General features: G+C 46.1%; 1 protein-coding gene across 2 annotated transcripts; it reads right to left on the bottom strand.

Moving 5' to 3' along the window:
- Positions 1–260: 260 nt before the first annotated feature.
- Positions 261–17,149, bottom strand: LOC310996055 (axin-2-like). 2 transcript variants are annotated; one of them, XM_083985331.1, is made up of 11 exons: positions 16,965–17,149; positions 14,380–15,356; positions 11,596–11,736; positions 8,751–8,853; positions 6,671–6,811; positions 5,087–5,514; positions 4,833–4,982; positions 4,079–4,312; positions 3,863–3,967; positions 3,103–3,228; positions 261–626 (listed from the first exon to the last, which is right to left on the bottom strand). In XM_083985331.1, exons 2-11 carry the CDS (start codon positions 15,243–15,245, stop codon positions 500–502), a joined length of 2,421 nt encoding a protein of 806 aa, XP_083841457.1. In that variant the 5' UTR covers positions 15,246–15,356; positions 16,965–17,149; the 3' UTR covers positions 261–499. The 2 variants fall into 2 exon arrangements, with proteins under 2 accessions (XP_083841457.1, XP_083841458.1); XM_083985332.1 differs by lacking the exon at positions 261–626 and having other exon boundaries at positions 3,113–3,228; positions 3,863–3,956.
- Positions 17,150–19,099: the final 1,950 nt, after the last annotated feature.

Genomic DNA, 19,099 nt, shown 5'->3' with positions numbered 1-19,099 from the left:
GCCTGCTAGTCCGCTGCGCTCGGCCTCAGTCTCTCATCACGTCGCGACAAAACAGTCATCTACGTCTTCAGTGGTTATGTTCAAGAAGAGGCCGGGGCCCTCGTCTTGGTCGTGACGATCCTCATCATCCTCATCATCCTTGCATTGGCCTTTTTAAAAAGTCTCTCGTATCATTCCCTTGTGTTTCTAAGGCTGATTGGTTGAGAAAGTTAGGGAGGGGCGGCACCTCCTCTGGATTCGGTATACTTCATTGGCTCATCTTCCTTCAATCACTCCTCTTGTGCTGGATATATTAACTCTGTTTAGCTTAATATTAAGAAATAGAAAAAAATAAACAAAACAAAACAAAACAAAACAACAAAGGAGTCCAGAGTGTTTTTGTTAATTACATAGAGTCTCTTGCTCAAGTTTTTTTTTTTTTTTTTTTTTTGACTTTAGAGACAATTTAGCTTTTGGTTGGGCAGGGAAGGGCATTCGTTGGCCTGCAACAAAGTGGCTTTTAGTCCATCCTCTCCACCTTGCCCAGAACCTTGCCCTCATACATGGGCAACACGGTGGCATCCTCCCACACCTCCTCGAACACGGCGCCGCACTCAAACTCATCGCTCGCCTTCTTGAAGTAGTACCTGAGGAATAAAAAACAAAGAGAAATGCCTGTGATTAGAAAATGTGGAGAGTGGGAGTATATGTGGGAAAGAAGGAAAAAAAACAAAAAAAAAACAGAAAAAACACAAGAACTGAACTTAAACGAAACCTGACAGAGTGGCAGCGGGAGAGCATCTGATACATTTCATCGCGTTTTAAACCGCTTTGAGGCACCTACACAGCTACTTCCATATACATGCTTGCGCACAACTCCCTTTAGTCCAAATCAAACACAAACACACACACTCTGAGAGCCAGAAATGGATCCTGCTCAAAACAACTTAGTCATAGCCTTCAATGCCATCCCTGCACACTTCAAAGGCAGAGCCTGACTCCACATCACACCGCTGCACAAACAGAGCTGAACCCTCCGTTTAAACACTCCCTGTGATAATTCAAGCTGCTAGAAACAGCCTGTGTGTGTGTGTGTGTGTGTTCATCCATGTGTGCTTGTCTTCTCATCCACTTGCTCATCTTGACTGCTGGCCATTCTACAGATGCCTATCTGTCCTGCAAGGTCTTATTAAAGTTGAAGGGTTAATTAGAGACTGTCTTAAGTCTCCTCCTCCTCCTCCTCTCTCTCTCTCTCTCTCTCTCTCTCTTCAACAGTGACCCCCCCCTCCCGCGTCCCTCTCTGTGTCTCCATGGCTTCTAATTGGGCTGGCTGTCAAATGAAGGGCCTTTCTGTCACAAAGGTTGACATTTCAGGTGCCTGAGAGTCTGCCCGTGACTGCAGGACCACACGCCACCGCTTGCACACATGAGTCGCCATGGCCAGAGGAGGAGGAGGAGGAAAGCAGATGCACAGTGGAGGCCTTTCCTGGTTTGGTGAGTGGGTGCAATAGGTTGGATGCAGGCTGAGCCTTGAGGGAGAGGGGGTGGGGGGTAGTGGGGGGCTTTATCCTTGGGGGAGGGGGGTGCGGCTGCTTAGACAGTCTCCTGGAGGTCACGGGTCACCTCGCTAGCCCACTCTTCTTCTTCTCTCAAGCAGAGATAACTGCCAGGGTGAGCTTGGTCCCGGTGACTGTGAAGTCTCCTGGAGCTCCTAATGATTTCTCCTCTCTACTTTAAACCCAGCGAAAAGACCAGCGGGAGGGGATTTAATGATAAGCTTTGTAATGGAAAAATGCCTCATTTTGCCCATGTGTGCCTGTGTTCAGAATACAGAAAAAAGGAGAAGGGGGGGGGGCTCTTTTATCGCTCAGCTTAGAGTCATTCAAACAAAGGAGGGGCATACAAAAATGTACTCACACTGTTTTATTTTTCCATGTTGATTGTAATTACACATAAACTAAGGAGGAGGCTGCGTTACCACGGCTGCAAGACCGTCTAACTCAAGATGCAACAGAGGAGTGACGCGGCATTCAAACAAACTCCTACTTCTGTTTTCTCACCTTTGCTGTGCACGCGGGTAATAATAAAAGTAAATGCATCACCCTTTGCTATTTAAATGGCTGCTTTTTTTTCTCTCTCCTCTCCATCAAAATGCTACATTTTCACTTACAAATAGTTCAAAGTCATCACTTTGTTGCAGCGAGCGAGGCGGAGAGAGAGGCCGAGGGAGTCTTTTCCATTGGAACATGTTTTATGTGGCAGGATTTTTCTCTCTTCGCAACATCTGGCACCAATATCATCTGGCAGAGCGGCGGCATACTGTTCTCTGCTGTACCGCTGCCATGTCCAAATTAACCAACTCCACACATTCTGCTGCCATTGAAGCCAGACGCTTCATCCACCTCCTCCTTTTCTTGCTCGCTGACGAGTTATGGGATAGCGGAGGGTGCAGCGACTTGTTTTGCGGGGGCCACCTTCTCTCTCTCTCTGTTGCCTGACAAGCAGATGTGCCTGCAGATTCATCTTGATGTCACAGCCAAAGCAGGTTGTATGGCTTTTTTTTCAGTGGAGTACTACTTATGCAATACTACAAACAAACAATACTACTTCCTGAAGTGGGACTTGCTTGTTTTTTTTTCTTCTTTGAAATGATTGGCCGTTGTATTTTAGATCACCTTTACAAGTCTTTAAACAGTCTGAGTGTCTGACTGGAGGTATTTTGCTGTGTTAACAGCTATCAGTGGTTGCAGCGTTTGATTTCTAATGTCTGATGCAATAGCAAGGAGACCTCGCAATGGTCTTTGTGCACAAAATAAAATGGCCCGAGCTTCAAAGCCGTATTTATTAAGGCTGCCTTAGCATGGAAATCAGTACCAGATGTGAGAAAAAAATTCAACCCCCCTGCCCCCATTCTCGCCTCTCTCTCTCTGTAAGTTCTGAATACAGTTTCTTTTCAAGTATCAGGCTTCAGGTTTACACGCTCGCACCCAGCGGACAGCGTAGACAAGAACAACAACAAATGCACGTACACATACGTGTGCCGCTGCAGCGCCGACCTCAGCCACACAGGTGCCAGTACGAATCTACAGTAGTGTAGTGTTGCTGTGGGTGCGTCGTATTTACCGGTAGTTGCCTTTCTTGCTGAGCTGCTCCTTGAAGTGTCCCAGGGTGAGGCAGTGGGTCTTCATCATGCTGCGATAAGGAATCTCTTCACCACAGAAGAAGTAGGTGACGACCAGTTCCTTAGACCTGCAGCGGCGATATGAAAAAAAAAAGTTGGTTAGTTCACCGGCTGAACTCGCGGGGAGAAGAAGTCAGGCTGTTGAATGTAGACAAAGAATCTTTTGGAGTATTATTAATTAAGGGTGCCAACAGACAGCTGGCTCACCGAGGGTCATCCAATTAAAACTAAAAGAGGCCTCACAGTCAGGTGGCTGCAGCTTAACATCAAACACCTACCCCCCCTTTCAACAACACCATGTATGAAGGGGGCTGATAAATTTGAGCTACCAGGGGCTACTTAACACATCTTTGTTGGGTTCCAGTGGTGAGTGTGTGTGTTGGGAGACTGGTGGGTAGCTGGGATTCTGTATTAAAGCATGTTTAATCTTAAATGATTAAAAAGCGAGAGAAGAGGAGTTCAAAGACATAGCTATGCTGACTCACAACATCTCTCTTTGAAGGGAAGAGCAAGAAAAATCTGAGAGGAAGAGGGGCGAAAAAACAAGCTTGGAGAGAGAGAGAGAGAGAGAGAGACGCTTAAAAAAAAGTGTCTGAGGAATGAAATCCCAAAAACTAGAAAGTTAGAAAGCAGTTGAGAAAGAAAAAATTGAGCCATAAAAAGAAAAGCGAGATTGGGTTATAGATGTGAAAAGAGCCGTACTCGTCTGTCTGGAGTGCTGGGGTGGGGAGAGGGCTTCCTCCAGTGGGGAAGGCAGCTGCTGGATGGCTCCTGTCTCTCTGAAGGCTGCTGGCTGCTGTTGAATGCCTGTGGACAATCAGAGGTCAGTTAGTAATCAGTGAACATCATTTACACTGCAGTCTGGTCCTGATGTGGATTGATGTCTGTATGAAGTTCTGCTGTGCTGGATGTGCCCACCTCTGTTTCGGGGGCTTGGAGACCTCTTCAAGTCTGCGACAGGCCTCCTCCAGCTGTGCCAGGGTGTTGGGCGGGGGCAGGGGGGGCATGGCTGGATCCTGGATGAACGGGTGGCCGGGGTGGTGGCCGCGGGGGTGAGCCCCGCCGCCGCCGCCGTTCCCGCTCCAAGAGTAGTGAGTCCGACTGGGCAGGATCTTGGAGTCAAGCGGGCTGGACTTCTTCAGGCCTTGAGTGCTGTTGGGATGAAAAAAAAAAAAGGTCAGTATATGACTAGGGATGTGTACCGATACAGTACAGATGCTCGGTTCCTGTTTTTCCTTTTTCTGTACTTTTTGTGTTTGGTAATTTATGTTATTTTGTCTGTAAAAAAAATTGTCAAAACTTTTGATTTTGTCAACAACATCACAACTCCTCAGCCGTTACCAGTATTTATGTTTTAGTGATGGGCAATGATTTTTGAATAACTGAACAGTCATTCAATAAAATAAAAAAATCAAATAGTTGATGAGACTATCGTCTTGTTTGAAAAAATGTAAACGTTCCCTTTTTACTGTGGCAGAGGGAGAAACATGGAAAGACTCCTACATGCACTGTGATGAGAAGCAGTACTGTTACAATATTCTCCGGTACCGATTCTCATAATAGTCCGTGATTTTGGTACCAATAAAAGTACCGAATACGGTGACCATCGCCATATATGACATGAGTTGTGTCTTTGGTGCAAACGGTGTGCTGATTCCTAGAAGACACCTACCTGTGTGGCTTGTGCTTGCCCTGCCTCTCGCTCTCTAGGATCCACTGCCAAACATTCTGAGAGCGATCGGTGGCGTCGAGGGGAAGGCGAGGCGAGGACACGCCCTCTTCTACGGCCTTGATCGGCCGTCTGGACAAAGTGCTGCAGCGACTGGAAGGAGAGGGAGGGAAGGTTAGGGCAAGAGAACGACCGGCTTTAAAGGTAGGATGATTATGGTGTGCAGCGCTGACGAGCAGCTCGGAGGTAGAACTCACGCAGGGGTGAAGTCGGAGTAATTGGTGCCCCCTGGAGGGCAGAGGCACTGCACGCGCTGAGCCGCCTCGGCCTCGATCTGCTCCTTGGTCTTGGGCCCAGCGTGGTGATGGTGGATGTAGTGGTGGTGGATGTGCTTCGTGGACTGCTTGCCTGTCATCAGAACCTTGGCGGCTCCGGGATAAGCGCCGAAGAAAGGCCCGCCGTGGCCGGAGGACACCACCACGGCGCCCGTCCTGTCCGGGGAGCGCGAGCGCGGCGAGTGCCGAACCACGCCCGGCGACTGGCACCCGGGCGTCTTCAAAACGCGGGACAGATGCTCGTCCAGAATCGCCTGGGGGTCTTCCTCGCACTGACCGCCGGACGGGAGAAGAGGGTGATGGAGGTTGGCGCTGCTGGGAAGGTCGGTGCTCTCCTCCCGCTCCTCTTCCTGGACAGGCAAAGAAAAAAAAAAGTTATGGCAATTGACAAATTCATACACAGTCACATATTGGAAAGGCAGCAAGCCGAGGAATTTATGTCTCAACTTACACCAACTTATATCTATCGCACTCTGAAGTCAGCGAGAGCAAACGCCTGGATAACTTGATTTGAGTTTCCTTTTTGCCGCACTGTTATCTTCACTAACAGGCTTTGGGTGCACTTCATCTATAATGCAGACTGTGCCTGCGCTTCACAAAGAGACTGGCGCTACACATACTCGGTAAACGTGCCACTGGAGAGTAACTAAGTGCTAACTATTTGAAGGAACTTCAAGTGTGTCTAGAAACATAAGTTTGAAAGTTCCTCCGGATGAAATAATGGAGGACAGAGAAGAAAAAGAGGAGATGTAGCTAAACCGAGACAGACTTTCAAATCCCTTGGCTTTTTTTCCCCCTGTTCTTCGACAAGCTGAAGCTGGCATATCGGCTTCTGTGGTGCCATACGCAAACCGTTGTCCCATGCTAACTTAGATATGAGGAAGAACTTCTAAGCGGCAGCCAGGCTTAAAGGGATATTTCAACATTTTGGCAACTTCACATATTGTCATAATCCCTATAGTTTTAGCAGTAAGTTCATTACCTTTAATTGTTGGTGCAAGCTGTTTTTAGATCGGCGGAACAGAGATGTGAGCTGCTCAGTATTTCCACATTTCCCTCATCAAACTAAATACACAATCCAACACTATGAATATAACTACACGATGAAATAATAACGTATAATTATGTAACATTACGACGCATGAAGCAAATACTCAGAACAAATCACTCCGCCCAGCCGTGTCTGAAATGCAGTTCCGGCTATGCGTTTGCCTGGAAAACAACTCTGTCTCATAATGTTACATGATTATTTCATAGTGTGGTGAATGTGCGGGTCACAACTTGTACATGAGAGCATTTTGGAGTTGTTGGATTGTGTATTAGATGAGTTTGATGAGGGAAACGTGGAAATACCGTGCAGCTCACGTCTCTGCCCCACTTATCTAAAAACAGCTTGCACCAACAATTAAAGGTAATGAACCTACTCTTAAGACTACAGGGATTATGGCAATAGGCAAATTTGCCAAAATGTTGAACTATCCGGAGCAGGTTTGTGTGCGTGCGTACCTCTTGGATCTGCTGCAGCCTCTCCTCCAGTGAACTCATGGTGTCCTGCTCTCGCTTCAGCTTCTCCAGCCTGGTTATGAGCTGAGCAGCAAAGGCCGAGGGCTCGACGGGGGTCATCTCCTTAGGCAGCCGGTATGTCCTCTGCAGGGTGAAGCAACACAGGGGGAAGGACACTTTAGAGTGTGTGTGTGTGAGTGTATCTGCTTAGTGTTTCTGACAGATGCAATATGGTGCATTAATCCACTGCCCTTGCCCTAATCCTATCTTGTTCCAAAAAGCCTGCTACTATTCCAAAAGGCCTAATCCAGATGCCCTTGCCCTCGAGCTAACCCGAACCTTCTCCCTCCCCAGATCTTCTCATGCCCAGTGCCCTTGGCAGTGCCAGGCTGTTGGGCGAGGAGGGGAAGAGAAAGGGGGGTAGCGATGGCGGGGTAGCAGTTGGTCTCGCTCGGAGGGGAGGCCCCCCGCCTGCACCCTCTGTAGCCCGACCAAGCCATCAGCTAGGCAGCCTCTGAAGTCAGCACACTTCAAAGGGCCCTTGTCAAACATCAAACGCACACTAGGGGTGGGAGGGACACGCAGCTTTAAATCTCCGAATAAAAGCCAGATATCGACAGAGAAGAGAGAGTGAGGAGAGGAGCAGAAAAAAGAGGAGAGGGGGACAAAATTAACAGCTTGAAAAAAAAAAAAAGGAGGAAGAGGATTGAGATGTGCGTTTCTGAAGTGGCAAAAGTGGCAGGGAGAGAGCGAGACAGAGAAGGAGGGAAAAGAGGGAGGGAGAGGATAGACGAGTCAAATACTGGGAAGATCTGAGGGGAAGTAGTAATTTATTTCCTGGCTGCATGCAGGGCAGCTCAGAGGTACTCTGGTCACATTATCCTCCTTTTTCTTTAACTATATGCGCTGGTTTCTTTCTCTCTCTCCCTCTCTCTCTCTCTCTTTCTCTCTCTCTCTCCCTTTCTTACTTTTTTGTTATTTGGCACACTGGCTTTCTTGATTTTGACTCTTTTTTTTGTTGTTCCTCTCATCTCTTTGTAGACACGATGAAGGGAAGAAGAAGAAAGGCAAGCGAGAGCTGCTGGCAAAGGAGCGCCAGCCCTGCACGGGGCCCCTGCTGCCTGGGGCTGGTGCATCATGGGAGACAGAGCCATCTCCAAATCAGGAGGGAGACATTAAAGGAGTGCAAGTGGGAAAGGAAAAGAGGGAGCGATTGAGAGAGAGAGAAAAGACTGAAGAAGAGAGAAAAAAGGGGGGAACAGACAACACTGTCAAATACATGCACAAACACACACACACACGCGCACACACACCTCTTCCACATACACATACCTGTGTTTGGATATGAAGACAAAAGAATTTCATTTCTTTTCTTGCCTCAAACAGACCCACCTCCTAACCTGTGTCAGTCTGTCCTAACACAACTCCTTAAACCTTCCCACAACAACTTTAGCAGGTCAACAAAACCCTGCAATCAAAGCACCTACACTGTCTGACCCAAATAGGAATAAAGACATATAGACTAATTAGATATTAGTTATCATTGTACAATAGAGAAAACAATGTTTCATAACGATGCGCTCCCAATTCATCTTCCAGAATGTAAACTGTCGTTTTATTAATAAGTAATAATTAAACCAGTCAAGGGGTAATTTTACAATTCATTGTATTCATTGATAATCTTTTACCTCTCTGCCAGCATTGATGCATAAAAACCATGAAGTTGAGATACTTTATGGCTCACTATAGTTACTGAATACAGAGATGACTATACAAGTTTATATTTACAGCCCTACCGAAGCGACAGGGACACGGGGGGAGGAGGAGGGGCTTGAAACAGCTGAAGAAGAAGCGGTATGCAAATCCTGCCTTTCATTTACCCCGGCTTTTATATGAAAACGAGAGGGGGGAATGAAATATAGTATTCTGTCACAACTCCAAAAAATAAAATAAAGCACAGCTACCTCCAGGGAATCGGGACCCAGTTGTCTGTCAGCGTTGAAAAAGTTTGAGTTCAGCAGATTACAAAAAAAAAAGAGGAAACACCGAGACAGGAAGTAGAAGTTAAGGAAGTAGGACTTACGGGAAAGTGGGGTAGCGTCACCTGCCCGTTGATCTTGACGCTACGGTGAATCTCTCTCTGCAGCTGCTTCTTGGTGCCCAGCTTGTATGGAGGGATTCCATCTCTGTAGAAACCAAACAATATTTACATTTGGTTACAGTAGGAAAAGAAAAACAACAGAGGGTAAAAGTCAAACAGTCACAATCGAAGTGTGATTGATAACTATTCACTGGGCATTAGTTTTGATGCCTTAGCTCACAATACATCCTCACCAACATTTGTTGCATTAGTACCAGTAGTCAGTCCCCAATGGAGGCGGTTTATCATTGAAGTGACCGACAAAGCACCACCCAGTAACCACCCACTAGGCACATTACAGCTAAATCAAAAGGCCGGGAGCCCTTGAAGCCAAGGCAACAAAAACACACATAACAAAACACACCAGGACAATGGGAGAGATATGCTAAACATCCCTGTGGGCTTCAAAAGAAGAGCCCCACTGATAAGATTACATCAGTCCTTGTCAACTCTGACAGTGGCTGTTCAAAAAAGCTGAAGAATTAGCGCTACCTCAGGAGCTGGTCAGGGTCAGAAACTACCGCAGGTTAAAGCAAGCCTGGCAAAACGTGGCTTAAGCGCTTGCTGGCTTTGTCGCTCTGTTATATTAATATGAAAATAGAGATGTAGCGCGGAATACTAGCAAGTCTCCGGACAATTAAGCATTTATTCTGGGAATCTTATTCCCCCTTTTTTTTTCATTCTGTGTCTGCTTAGCTTTTTCCAGTCAGCTGCCACTTAAGCTAGGCCAATTATCTTGGCCGTTTTGGCTGCTCAGAAGTGTCTGACCTAGCCCAAACGCTACTTTTTCTGCTGCCTCTTTGAAATCTCACACTCATGCACATATGCACCCGCTGCCATCTTCGTTTGGCAAGCGCTCTGCTGTGAGCCTCTGATCTCAGCAACATCAAAAGGCTGGTTTGTAAGATAAGGTAATGTTTGAAGTTGGTGCAGCAGCATTCCCCAGCGTCCAAGTAAATCCATAAATAAGATATAAGCAAAAAGAGAAAAAAAAATCCCCCCACCCTTTCTTCCACCCCCCCTTCCCAAATCCTCCTCCTCTTGTTCTTTATCTGGGAAATGAGATTCAAATTTGCTGTGTGTCGTTAACCACTATAAAAGGACACACTAATCAAATTGTTCCTTTAAATGAGAGAGGAAGAAGCTGTATTCTTTTTTTTTTTTTAAATATCAGTTAGGGCCAGAGAGGAGCGAGAGCTCGGGACAAGGACAGGAGAGACCTTGGTGAGAACTTTTCAAAGACGACCTTGTCACATGATGGAGTTTTTTTTTTTTTTATCCATCTAAACAAGTTGGACAAATAACATTTGAGAGTGACACTGTCTAGAATAATCTGATGGTGCTGAACAGTGGCAAGCTTCTTGCAGGCCCCTGCTACCCAAAATCAATGTTTCACAAAGCGTACCCTGGAGACTACAAGCCACCATCCCTCGAGGCGCAGGAAGAAACACAGGAAACTCTTCAAAAGTAAAACTCAACAGCCCAGAGGAGCTTATGCAGAAACAAGAACCTCAAAACTTAGCAGCAAAAAAAAAAGAAAACATCATTAACAAACAAAAGCTCACCAACTTCCTTCTCACTAAACTGCTTTATCATGTCCAAACTGTTCCCATCCTGGCAAAGCATGTGACGGGCTGGATGCTTTGTCCAGGTTAGGGAAGAGAAAACAACCGTGGACTCTTTCATGGTTTCATGGGCCCTTTACTTTATGGGGATCTCCTATTCAGTTGTGCAAGTCATTTTCAAAGCATCCAGCCACCCTCTTATCCCCCTAAGCTCCCCTCACCTAACAATAGGCTGAAAGCGATTCAGTTAAGCCCTTTATACTCCATGCACTTTATTTTCTCACTCCCTAGTACTTTGAGCCTCACCACTCCTGCTATTGGCTCTGGAGGCTGGAGGAGAGAAGCTGTGTAGGGGCTGGATGGTGGGTGGAGGTGATTTTTTTTTTGGTGGGGGGGTACCCTGGTGTGGTCAGGGGGAGTTCCTTATGCCTTGTCCCAAGGTCTAGAAATGAGTAACCCCTGTGAAAGCCTCGCAGACACATGATCTCAGCGAGCTGCAGAGGCCAGTGGCAGGAAACCGACCCACCATGTGAGTAAGCCTCCTTTCATTTGGTGCCAACATTTTTCAATGAGTTTGTCTTGAGGCCCGAATGGCCATTTTCCTCCCCCTCTCCTCCAGCTCTTCAAAGGGAAAAAGCGATTAGATAATAAGAAAAAAAAAAAAAAACAAGTCTGTTGTGGCAGAAGGGTGGGATGGATACATTTCAACTTTGAGGAAAATGAGGCAACGCCCCCACCCACATCAAGACGTTCTCATTTTTTCTTCCCTTCTCTCTCCAGCCTGTAACGCATCAGAATATACTTCAAAAGGTCTTCAGACATAATGACTTTCCCAGAGTTATCTCCCTGGAGGCCACAGCAACAACTACACTTTAATAGAATTACCTGGAGTCAATCATAGAGGATAATTAAAATACATTACAGGCCATTATTTTGCAACACTGCAGTCCCCTGGTCCCAAGAAAAGCTGAGTCTGTAAAACTTAAAGGCCAAATATTTTTCTTCGCACCCCTAGACTTTTTCCTGGAAAGGTGTTGACTGAACTCTAGCCCGGGCACGTTTACATACTATGGAAATAATAAAATTCTCAGGGCTTTGGCCGGGATCAGCTGAATGGAAATGAACCCTTCGGAGTCGCTACATTATCTCCAGAGCGAGCTGGGCTCCAATGAAGCTGACGAGCAAACATGTTGATTTCAATAAAAAATAAAAAAGACACTTACACACTACTGTCTGTCATGGACATGGAATCATCTGTCGTGGCATCGCTGGAGATCTCGCTGTCGTTGGCACTAGTGGCGGGGGCAAAAATGTAGCCAGAGTTGACGAAGTAGGGGCTGGCGGGGTCTCCTCGACGGTGGGACCTGTGGAAGATCCAGACATTCTTTACTGTGATGTCTCATTGTGGTGTAAAGAGATGAAACACAGTTGGATAAAGTTTATTCGCTTTGGTTTCCTATTGTTAACTTGATCCATTTTTTTTAAATAAATGTTACAGCAACTCTGAGTTTGTTTTGTTGTGACATTCTCTGCAGATTTCTGTAATCAACAGTCACTTTTATGAGACTTTGAGGCCTGAGGAATGTGGCAAGTGTTAGAGATGCAGCCATGTTTTTTTCCCTTTCTCCTCTTTCTTTCACTCTCTCTTTTATGTTCCCCCTCCTTTGCATACAGGGGCAGTTGGTGTGTGTGTGTGTGTGTGTGTGTGTGTGTGTGTGTGTGTGTGTGTGTGTGTAGGGGGGTTGACTTAAGTTGTGATCATGGCAAAGTGGGTGAAGTGAGCAGCCTGGCTGTGTGAATGAACAGCATTTCCCTTCCTTCTCTCTTCCTCTATCTCCTGCTCTTTCTTTTCCTATGTCTCTTTCCTCAGTGTGTTTTCTCCTTCACATTCTCTCACTTCTATCTCTCCCTCTCTCTCTCTCTCTCTCTATCGTCCAGTCTGGGGCCCCTCCTTTACCACTCTCCCCTGCTTTCCTTTCTAAAGTCTCTCTCTCTCTCTGTCTTTCTACTCTCTCCTGCTGTGTTGCATTCCTGTTCCAGTAGTGAAGGGGGGGTGGACAAGGAAGAGGGAGGGAAGAAGAGGAAGGGGGAACTTGAGCTTTAGAGAGGGAGGGAAAGATGGAAAGGGGGAAGGAGGGCCCCTTTCTTTATGAGAATGCCTTCTGCCGGGAGTGCTGAGAGGAGAACCCCAGCATGACTAAAGCCGTAGGCCCCAAGCACAAACCTGACCTTTGGAAGGTCTGCGCAAAGAGTCAGGTATTTAGCACAGCTGGGCTCTCTGCACCCCCTGCTCTCTTTCTCCATCTCCTTTCTTCCTTTCTTTCTTGCTGTCTTTCTTCCCCCTTCCCCTCCTCTTGTCTCTCCCTGTCTCTCACCAAAGCATGCTTAGTCTCTGTCAGACAGATTTTCTTTTTCAGAAGAAAGAGCGAGATGAAAGTGTGAGATAGAGGAGAAAGAGGCTAGGAAAACACTGACACGCACTCTCACAATCTATAGCAAAGTGGTTTTTTGGTGGTTGAAGCTGTACGACTGAGCTGGGGATGTTTTGTTGTTGTGTTTTTCTATCACTTTGTTGTTAAGTTGAATATGGGAGGTTTCTCGAAAAAGAGGGAAAAAAGGAATCTGTGCAGTGGCAAAATTAGTTCCACATGTTTGAGATGGAAATTGGTTGACCTAAAGAGATGGCGAGGGGCAGGGGGAAAGGGGGAGAGCGCGGGTGACGGAAGGAGAGAAAGAGGGGGCTCTCTCTCCCCTCCTGCTTTTCTTTCAGTGAAAAACAAGAATGCAGGGGAGCACACCAGGAAACCAGGAGATGCCCACATGTCAACAAACCCCGTGCTTATTAGACCCAAACTCACTGTGATCACTTTGAACCAAACAGGTCCACTGTGCTATCAAGTTATCTGACATCTGCCCACATGATGGATAATATCCTTAAGGGAGTGTTAAAGTTGAGTAACTAGATTAATCAATCAGTTTTTACAATATCTTTTAAAAAGAGTCATGCTGGAGATCATTTCTGAGCCTTGGTCTCTCTAAATGTTTTGTTAACTTGACAGGGAAAGTATGGATTATCTATAAATTGCTCCTTCCACCCCCCCCCTCCCAAACCAAATATTAAGACATTGTCAAACCTCTGAGTGATAATCATGTCCAGATGTGAGGACAAAGCAGTGGAGTGAAAAAAAAACTGCATCAAAAGTGCCCTTTGAAGCAGTTTTGTGAAAATGTTTCTGGTTAGGAAATATCTCAGCTGTCGGACAATGTGTGGGATGGGCTCTTAAGATAAAAGTCCAAATGATTCCACAAACAGCTCAACTTTCATCTCTGACCAAGAAAACAATAGCGGCGCTTGGCATGAGACTGCACAAGTTGTTTTAACTCTCCACTAGCGGTTTCTCTGGGGTTAGGGGGATTTTTTTTTTTTTTTTTTTGGCAGTATGTAATAATATTTAGCTCACTATTCTATAGTGAGCAGATAGAACAAAAAGGAAAAAAATACAGGATAACTTTACAACAGCATCAGACTGTTTCATGTAGCTGTAACAGTCATGAGACTTTGGTGTCTGAATTTGTGCCTGAACCGGAGGAAGGGTTTCAAAGCACAGGAAACTTGAGCAAGCCAGCAGAGGGCTGCCTGCAAGACACCATTTACTTAAAAGGAAGGCTCAGATCCATTGATGTTTTGTACCCACCCCGCCCCTCCGCCCCACCACCACCACCAACCCCTTGGCTAACAGCGAGGCAGGAGGGCACAAATACACAGGCATGTTCCTCTGAGACCCTTTGATTAAGTGCCTTTATCTCTCTGTGCCCGTTTGTGAAATAACTTCCAAATGCCACATTATTCACTGTCTACTTTATATTAATGAAGGAGTGGTGATCATGAGAACAGATACCTGAGCAATGCAATGCCCCCCTCCCCTCCCCGCCCCCCCAGAAAAATCAACATGCATTAAGTAGTGATGACACAGACATGCATTGCTGAGGTGAGGCGCTGCTCTTACCTGCAACTGTTCTCCAGGACTTCAGCTGCTGTCCGGATGGTAGCAGTAGCCCTCAGGGTTTTCGCAGACAGTCCAACCACAGACCCTAACGCTTTCGCTTTCAGGTCGTTACAACTCCACTCCTCTTCCTCCATGAGAGGAGGAAGGTATCCGCACATCAGCTTGAGGCTGCCGAGACCGCCGTGGTTCATGTACGCGGCGTTCTCGCAGCCGGTGCGCACGTATTCGAGGTATATGTCAGAGGTCAAGAACATCTGGTAGGCATTCTCTTCCATGTCGGACTGAATTTCCGTCTGCGCCTGGTCAAACATGGCAGAATCTATGAGTTGTTTCTTAATACTATCCCTTATGAAGGTCTTGGTGGCGGGTTTCAGCTGCTTGGCGACGATGCTGTTGTTCTCGATGTACCGCTTGAAAATAACTTTGGCAACTCGCAACGTTTTGGTATCCTTTAAGTCCATTTGCCTGAAGCCGTTGCAGGCGAACCAAAAGTCCAAAGTGTCCACGCAATTCTCCCGCTCCAAGAAGGTCCTGAAGAGGTGAGCGCCGTCTTGGTCGCCTAGGAGAAAATGCAGGGACTTTGTCCACCGGACGAGCGGCGAGTCCGGGGACGCGCTGCCCTCTGGCTCCCCGAGTCCATCCTCGTTCCTCCGCGCTGTGGAGCCGCAGGGCGCAGCAGCAGCAGCAGCAGCAGCAGCAGCGGCGGCGGCGGGGGGGAGGATATCTTTAACCTTGCTCTGGGCTCTCATTTTGGCAGATCTGCTGGGGTTGTAGCATGACGCCTCTCCCTCCTCCCCCGGTACCGGAGGACGAGGAGCATCTTCTCGGAAGCTACTGTTGATGTGCTCCGTAAGCGCCCTGCTCATGGCTCCAGCTCCGGTTGCCGTGTGAGAGTGCCGTCGTGCCTCCACTGAGCTCCAGCCTAATCCTCCTCACTCTCTAAAAGCAGCGGGGGAGCTTCTTAGCTCCTCTTCACTCTGAAACACAAAGTATTGATCTAATCAAAGCCAGATCCTGCTGAACTTCAAAGAAAGACATCAAGTAAACAGTCCCCTTCAAAAAAAAACCCTCGCCGGGTTCACAGAGAAAGGAAATATGAAAGGCTTTTTTCGTTTCATTTATCTATTTATAATCTAAATGAGAGATCAACTGCAGCCTACATTCTCAGCGTGCATTGATCTGTCACATCAAAAAACATTTTACAAGAATAATCATCTCACACAGTCTCACTCCGCTCCAAAAACGTATTCTCACAACTGTGGCTTACACGTGTTTTCCTAACGAGTCCATGTCACAGGCTTCAACTCCAATTAATTCCCAATCTGTTTCGGACGACCGTACCCTACCCCTGTCTGCATCATACACACACACACAGACGCGTTTCCACTCGGAGCCTACACTTGTCCCCCCACGATCCCAGAAATGCACAGACCCGAGTGGGAAACGCATCTGATCAGCACCAACAATGACCTTAAACGCTGTAACGCACGAGGGTTAAGAAGCCCCGCGGGAAAGACTAGCCGCTCATGCGTAAATGTAGGTGATCAATCGCCATAATATCCGCCCGAGAAGGCTATTACAGCACATTATTGAAGTCACAGCCACTGCTACGTGTCTGAACTACGGAAACGGCGGTAACACTTGATCTATTAGTGGTAACAACCTCATCCAGCACCCCGGTGATTTTTATCGGGGCAACGGCGTCAAAAGTATGGACTGCAATGTTGTTGCAACGATGTGCAACTAAAACGGCGTAAACTGTGCAGCTGGCGGCTGCAAAATGCTACATATTAATCTCTACAGCCTCACCAGACAGTGTAACTCTCCAGCATAACACAAGCGATGCTTTAAAAAAAGAAAAAGAAAAAAGAAAGAAAATCCAGCGGGTGACTGATAACGAGGCGGAATAAAAACGTGTGTTAAACATACCATCGCAGAGTAAAAAAGAAAAACCGTTAAAAAGTTGAACTGCTACTCCATTTTCAGTCGCGATGGATACAGTCCAAAAACTCTCCGAACAGTTAATCCAGTAGAGAGAGAAAAGCGACCACGGACTAGTTCGAGCCTGTGCCGTGCCACATGTGTCCTAGCTCGCTGCACAACAACCACTGTAGTTTAATGTACCCTGTCCCATTCAACAACTGACCTCAGAGTAGGCAGGCTCAGTCCCTATGTAGATCACTGGGGGGTGTCAAAATCTGAAGGAGGTAAAAAGAGGAGGTGGAGGAGGAGGGAGGGGGTCTGACTGAAGAATACATCCCACTTTTTTCCCAGCTAGAAGACTCACCACCCGACAAATATTCGGTTTTTATCTAGTCTACACATTCATACGCTCATACGCGCGCGCGCGCACACATACTCAGCCACAGACGGACGCACGCGCGCGAGAGAATACACACACACATACATACACACACACACACACACACACACACACACATACACATAAGCTTCTTATCTATCTCACCGTATTTCTCGCCCACAAACAAGAAACATAGCCCGCATTTCTCAACTTCAAAGCTCGGCAGCAGCACATCAAAGCGGCCGAGAGAGGGGGCCTGTGGAACAGCTTTCCTACAACTTACCATCCATGTACCGGAGTAGCCTCGCTGATTAGAAAACGTGAAAAGTAAAGTAGTCCAACAACAGACTGTGCCTTAAAAACCCGCCCCGGCGTTGCTGCACACTCCCGTCCTGTAATGTCCTATCGCATTGGACAATTTAAATGCAGCCACGAATAAAAGAAGAAAAAGAAGCGTCTCGCTATCGACTTTTCTCCTCAGGTAGTTGTTTCAAGAAGTCATGGCAGGCGGTAGAAATCCTCCGGGCTGTTCCTACACCAACTGGGCTAAGGGTTTAACTGTGGACTTCAAAGTAAGGAACCGCTGCTCTGGTCCCGGAAGATACATAAAAACACGGCGTTTCATCTTCACAATAACCAACGAAATAAAACAAAATAGAATGGACAAAAATAGAGATAAAGCATCGCAAAAGGCCATAAATTACCGTATATGTTTTCTGTAACAAGTCTGCACTCACAAACCCATGCGTAGACGTCCGAGAGTGTTGACCAAACTTTTCTTGACAGGGAAAAGATTTACTTTTGTGCTAGGACCTTATCAAAGACAGGCAATCTAGAGCCAACTCCCCGAGGCTTTGGAGCGTCAGAAGTAAGTGATCTACCGCGCCAATAGCATTATTCTTACAGTCCGTCTGTTACTACACAAAGTTTCAACAGAAACACAAAGCAAACAAAAGCGATACTTTTGTTGCCTGTGGCCTCGGCAGCTGACAGGAGTGAGTTTAGTGTGTCCACCTAGTTGAGCAAGAGTCATTATGAGATTTACTATTCCTTTTTGTTAGACGATTTATCTCTAAGATGTTTCTTTTAAATTTCTATATTGGTTTAGCCCACAATGTGTGGGCAATGTTATTCTTATGCTATTCCGTCTTAATTACAAGGAGTGTGAGTGTGTGTGTGTGTGTGTGTGGGGGGTAACTTTTGGGGTAAATATAATTTTTTTAACAACGTCCAAAATTTTGCAGAAAAACTTTATTTTTCATTTTTTTAAAATATATATTTTTTTTTTGAAGTTTTACCCCTGGTTTGATAATCCTATAGAGTGTAACTGTCAAATAATTTACATATTAGTCACAGGCTTTTAGCCACAAAGATGTCAACCTAACACACTTGCCAGTTCCACATTCAGGGAAAATGGCACAGCATGACATTATGATTGAAATTGGACAGAGAGCAAAGGCAAGAGCTGTTCTCTAGTCTTTTAATTCACATGACTTCCCTAATGTCATTGTGACAGAATCTTAAAGAGTGGGTTAGACGGTGATCCAATCCCATGGTACTTCAAAGGCTATATTGTCCCTTTGATGTTGGAAATCAACTTTAAAGGAGAATATAATTATATAAGTCAGAGGATTCAAATTCACAAAACTCTCATGATGGTACAGGACAAGGGAACTAATGAAATCCAACTTCTCTGAGGTCCCCAAGTGGTGATTAATTCATGTTGAGCTATACATAGAGAAATAAGCATGCTATGTAGCAGTTCTCATGTGGATTTACACTTGTGTCATCATCTTTGTCAGTTTGTCCAAAATGTTTTATCACACCATGTAATTTCATCCAGTTTGACACCGTTGACAACTGTGAAAGATTGTTCAGGGACCTTATTATTTTCAATTTAGATGTTCAATACTTAACCATTGCATCCTGAAACCAGGCTGTATGAGTTTACAGCTTGTACATCTTAGTTCCGACAAAATATTCTAAGTCGTTTTTGCATAATGCAGCTATCTTACAAATATATATGAAGCAACAAATCTGTATGGTTGTCTTTGTAGCCTAATGCAGAAGAATCCAGTTGATTACACTGAAATCCCGCCAGCCTCTTCCTGTGTGTCATGAGCTTGTGTGATGATTTGAGTCCAGCTTATTTCAAACCCAGTCTTTCAAGACATTTTCACACAAAGCGGATAGTACAGTTGCCTTCTCTGTCTGTCTCTGTCTATATGTGCGTGCATATGCATGTGACAGTGTGAATATGACGAGGTCATTCATAGCCACTGTTTATACTAGAGGGTTCTGAAAGACAAACATCACTGCCACAAATCCAAACAATCCAGCACCAATGCACAAAAAGCCTCCAACGCTTCACAAAAGGGGAAGTGCCAGCTGTCTGTGAGACGGAACGCAAAAATCACA

This window comes from Trachurus trachurus, assembly GCF_905171665.1.
Source record: "Trachurus trachurus genome assembly, chromosome: 1".
Taxonomy (NCBI): Eukaryota; Metazoa; Chordata; class Actinopteri; order Carangiformes; family Carangidae; genus Trachurus; species Trachurus trachurus.
The sequence above is the reverse complement of the archived record's forward strand: the minus strand, read 5'-3'. Positions and strand labels throughout refer to the sequence as shown.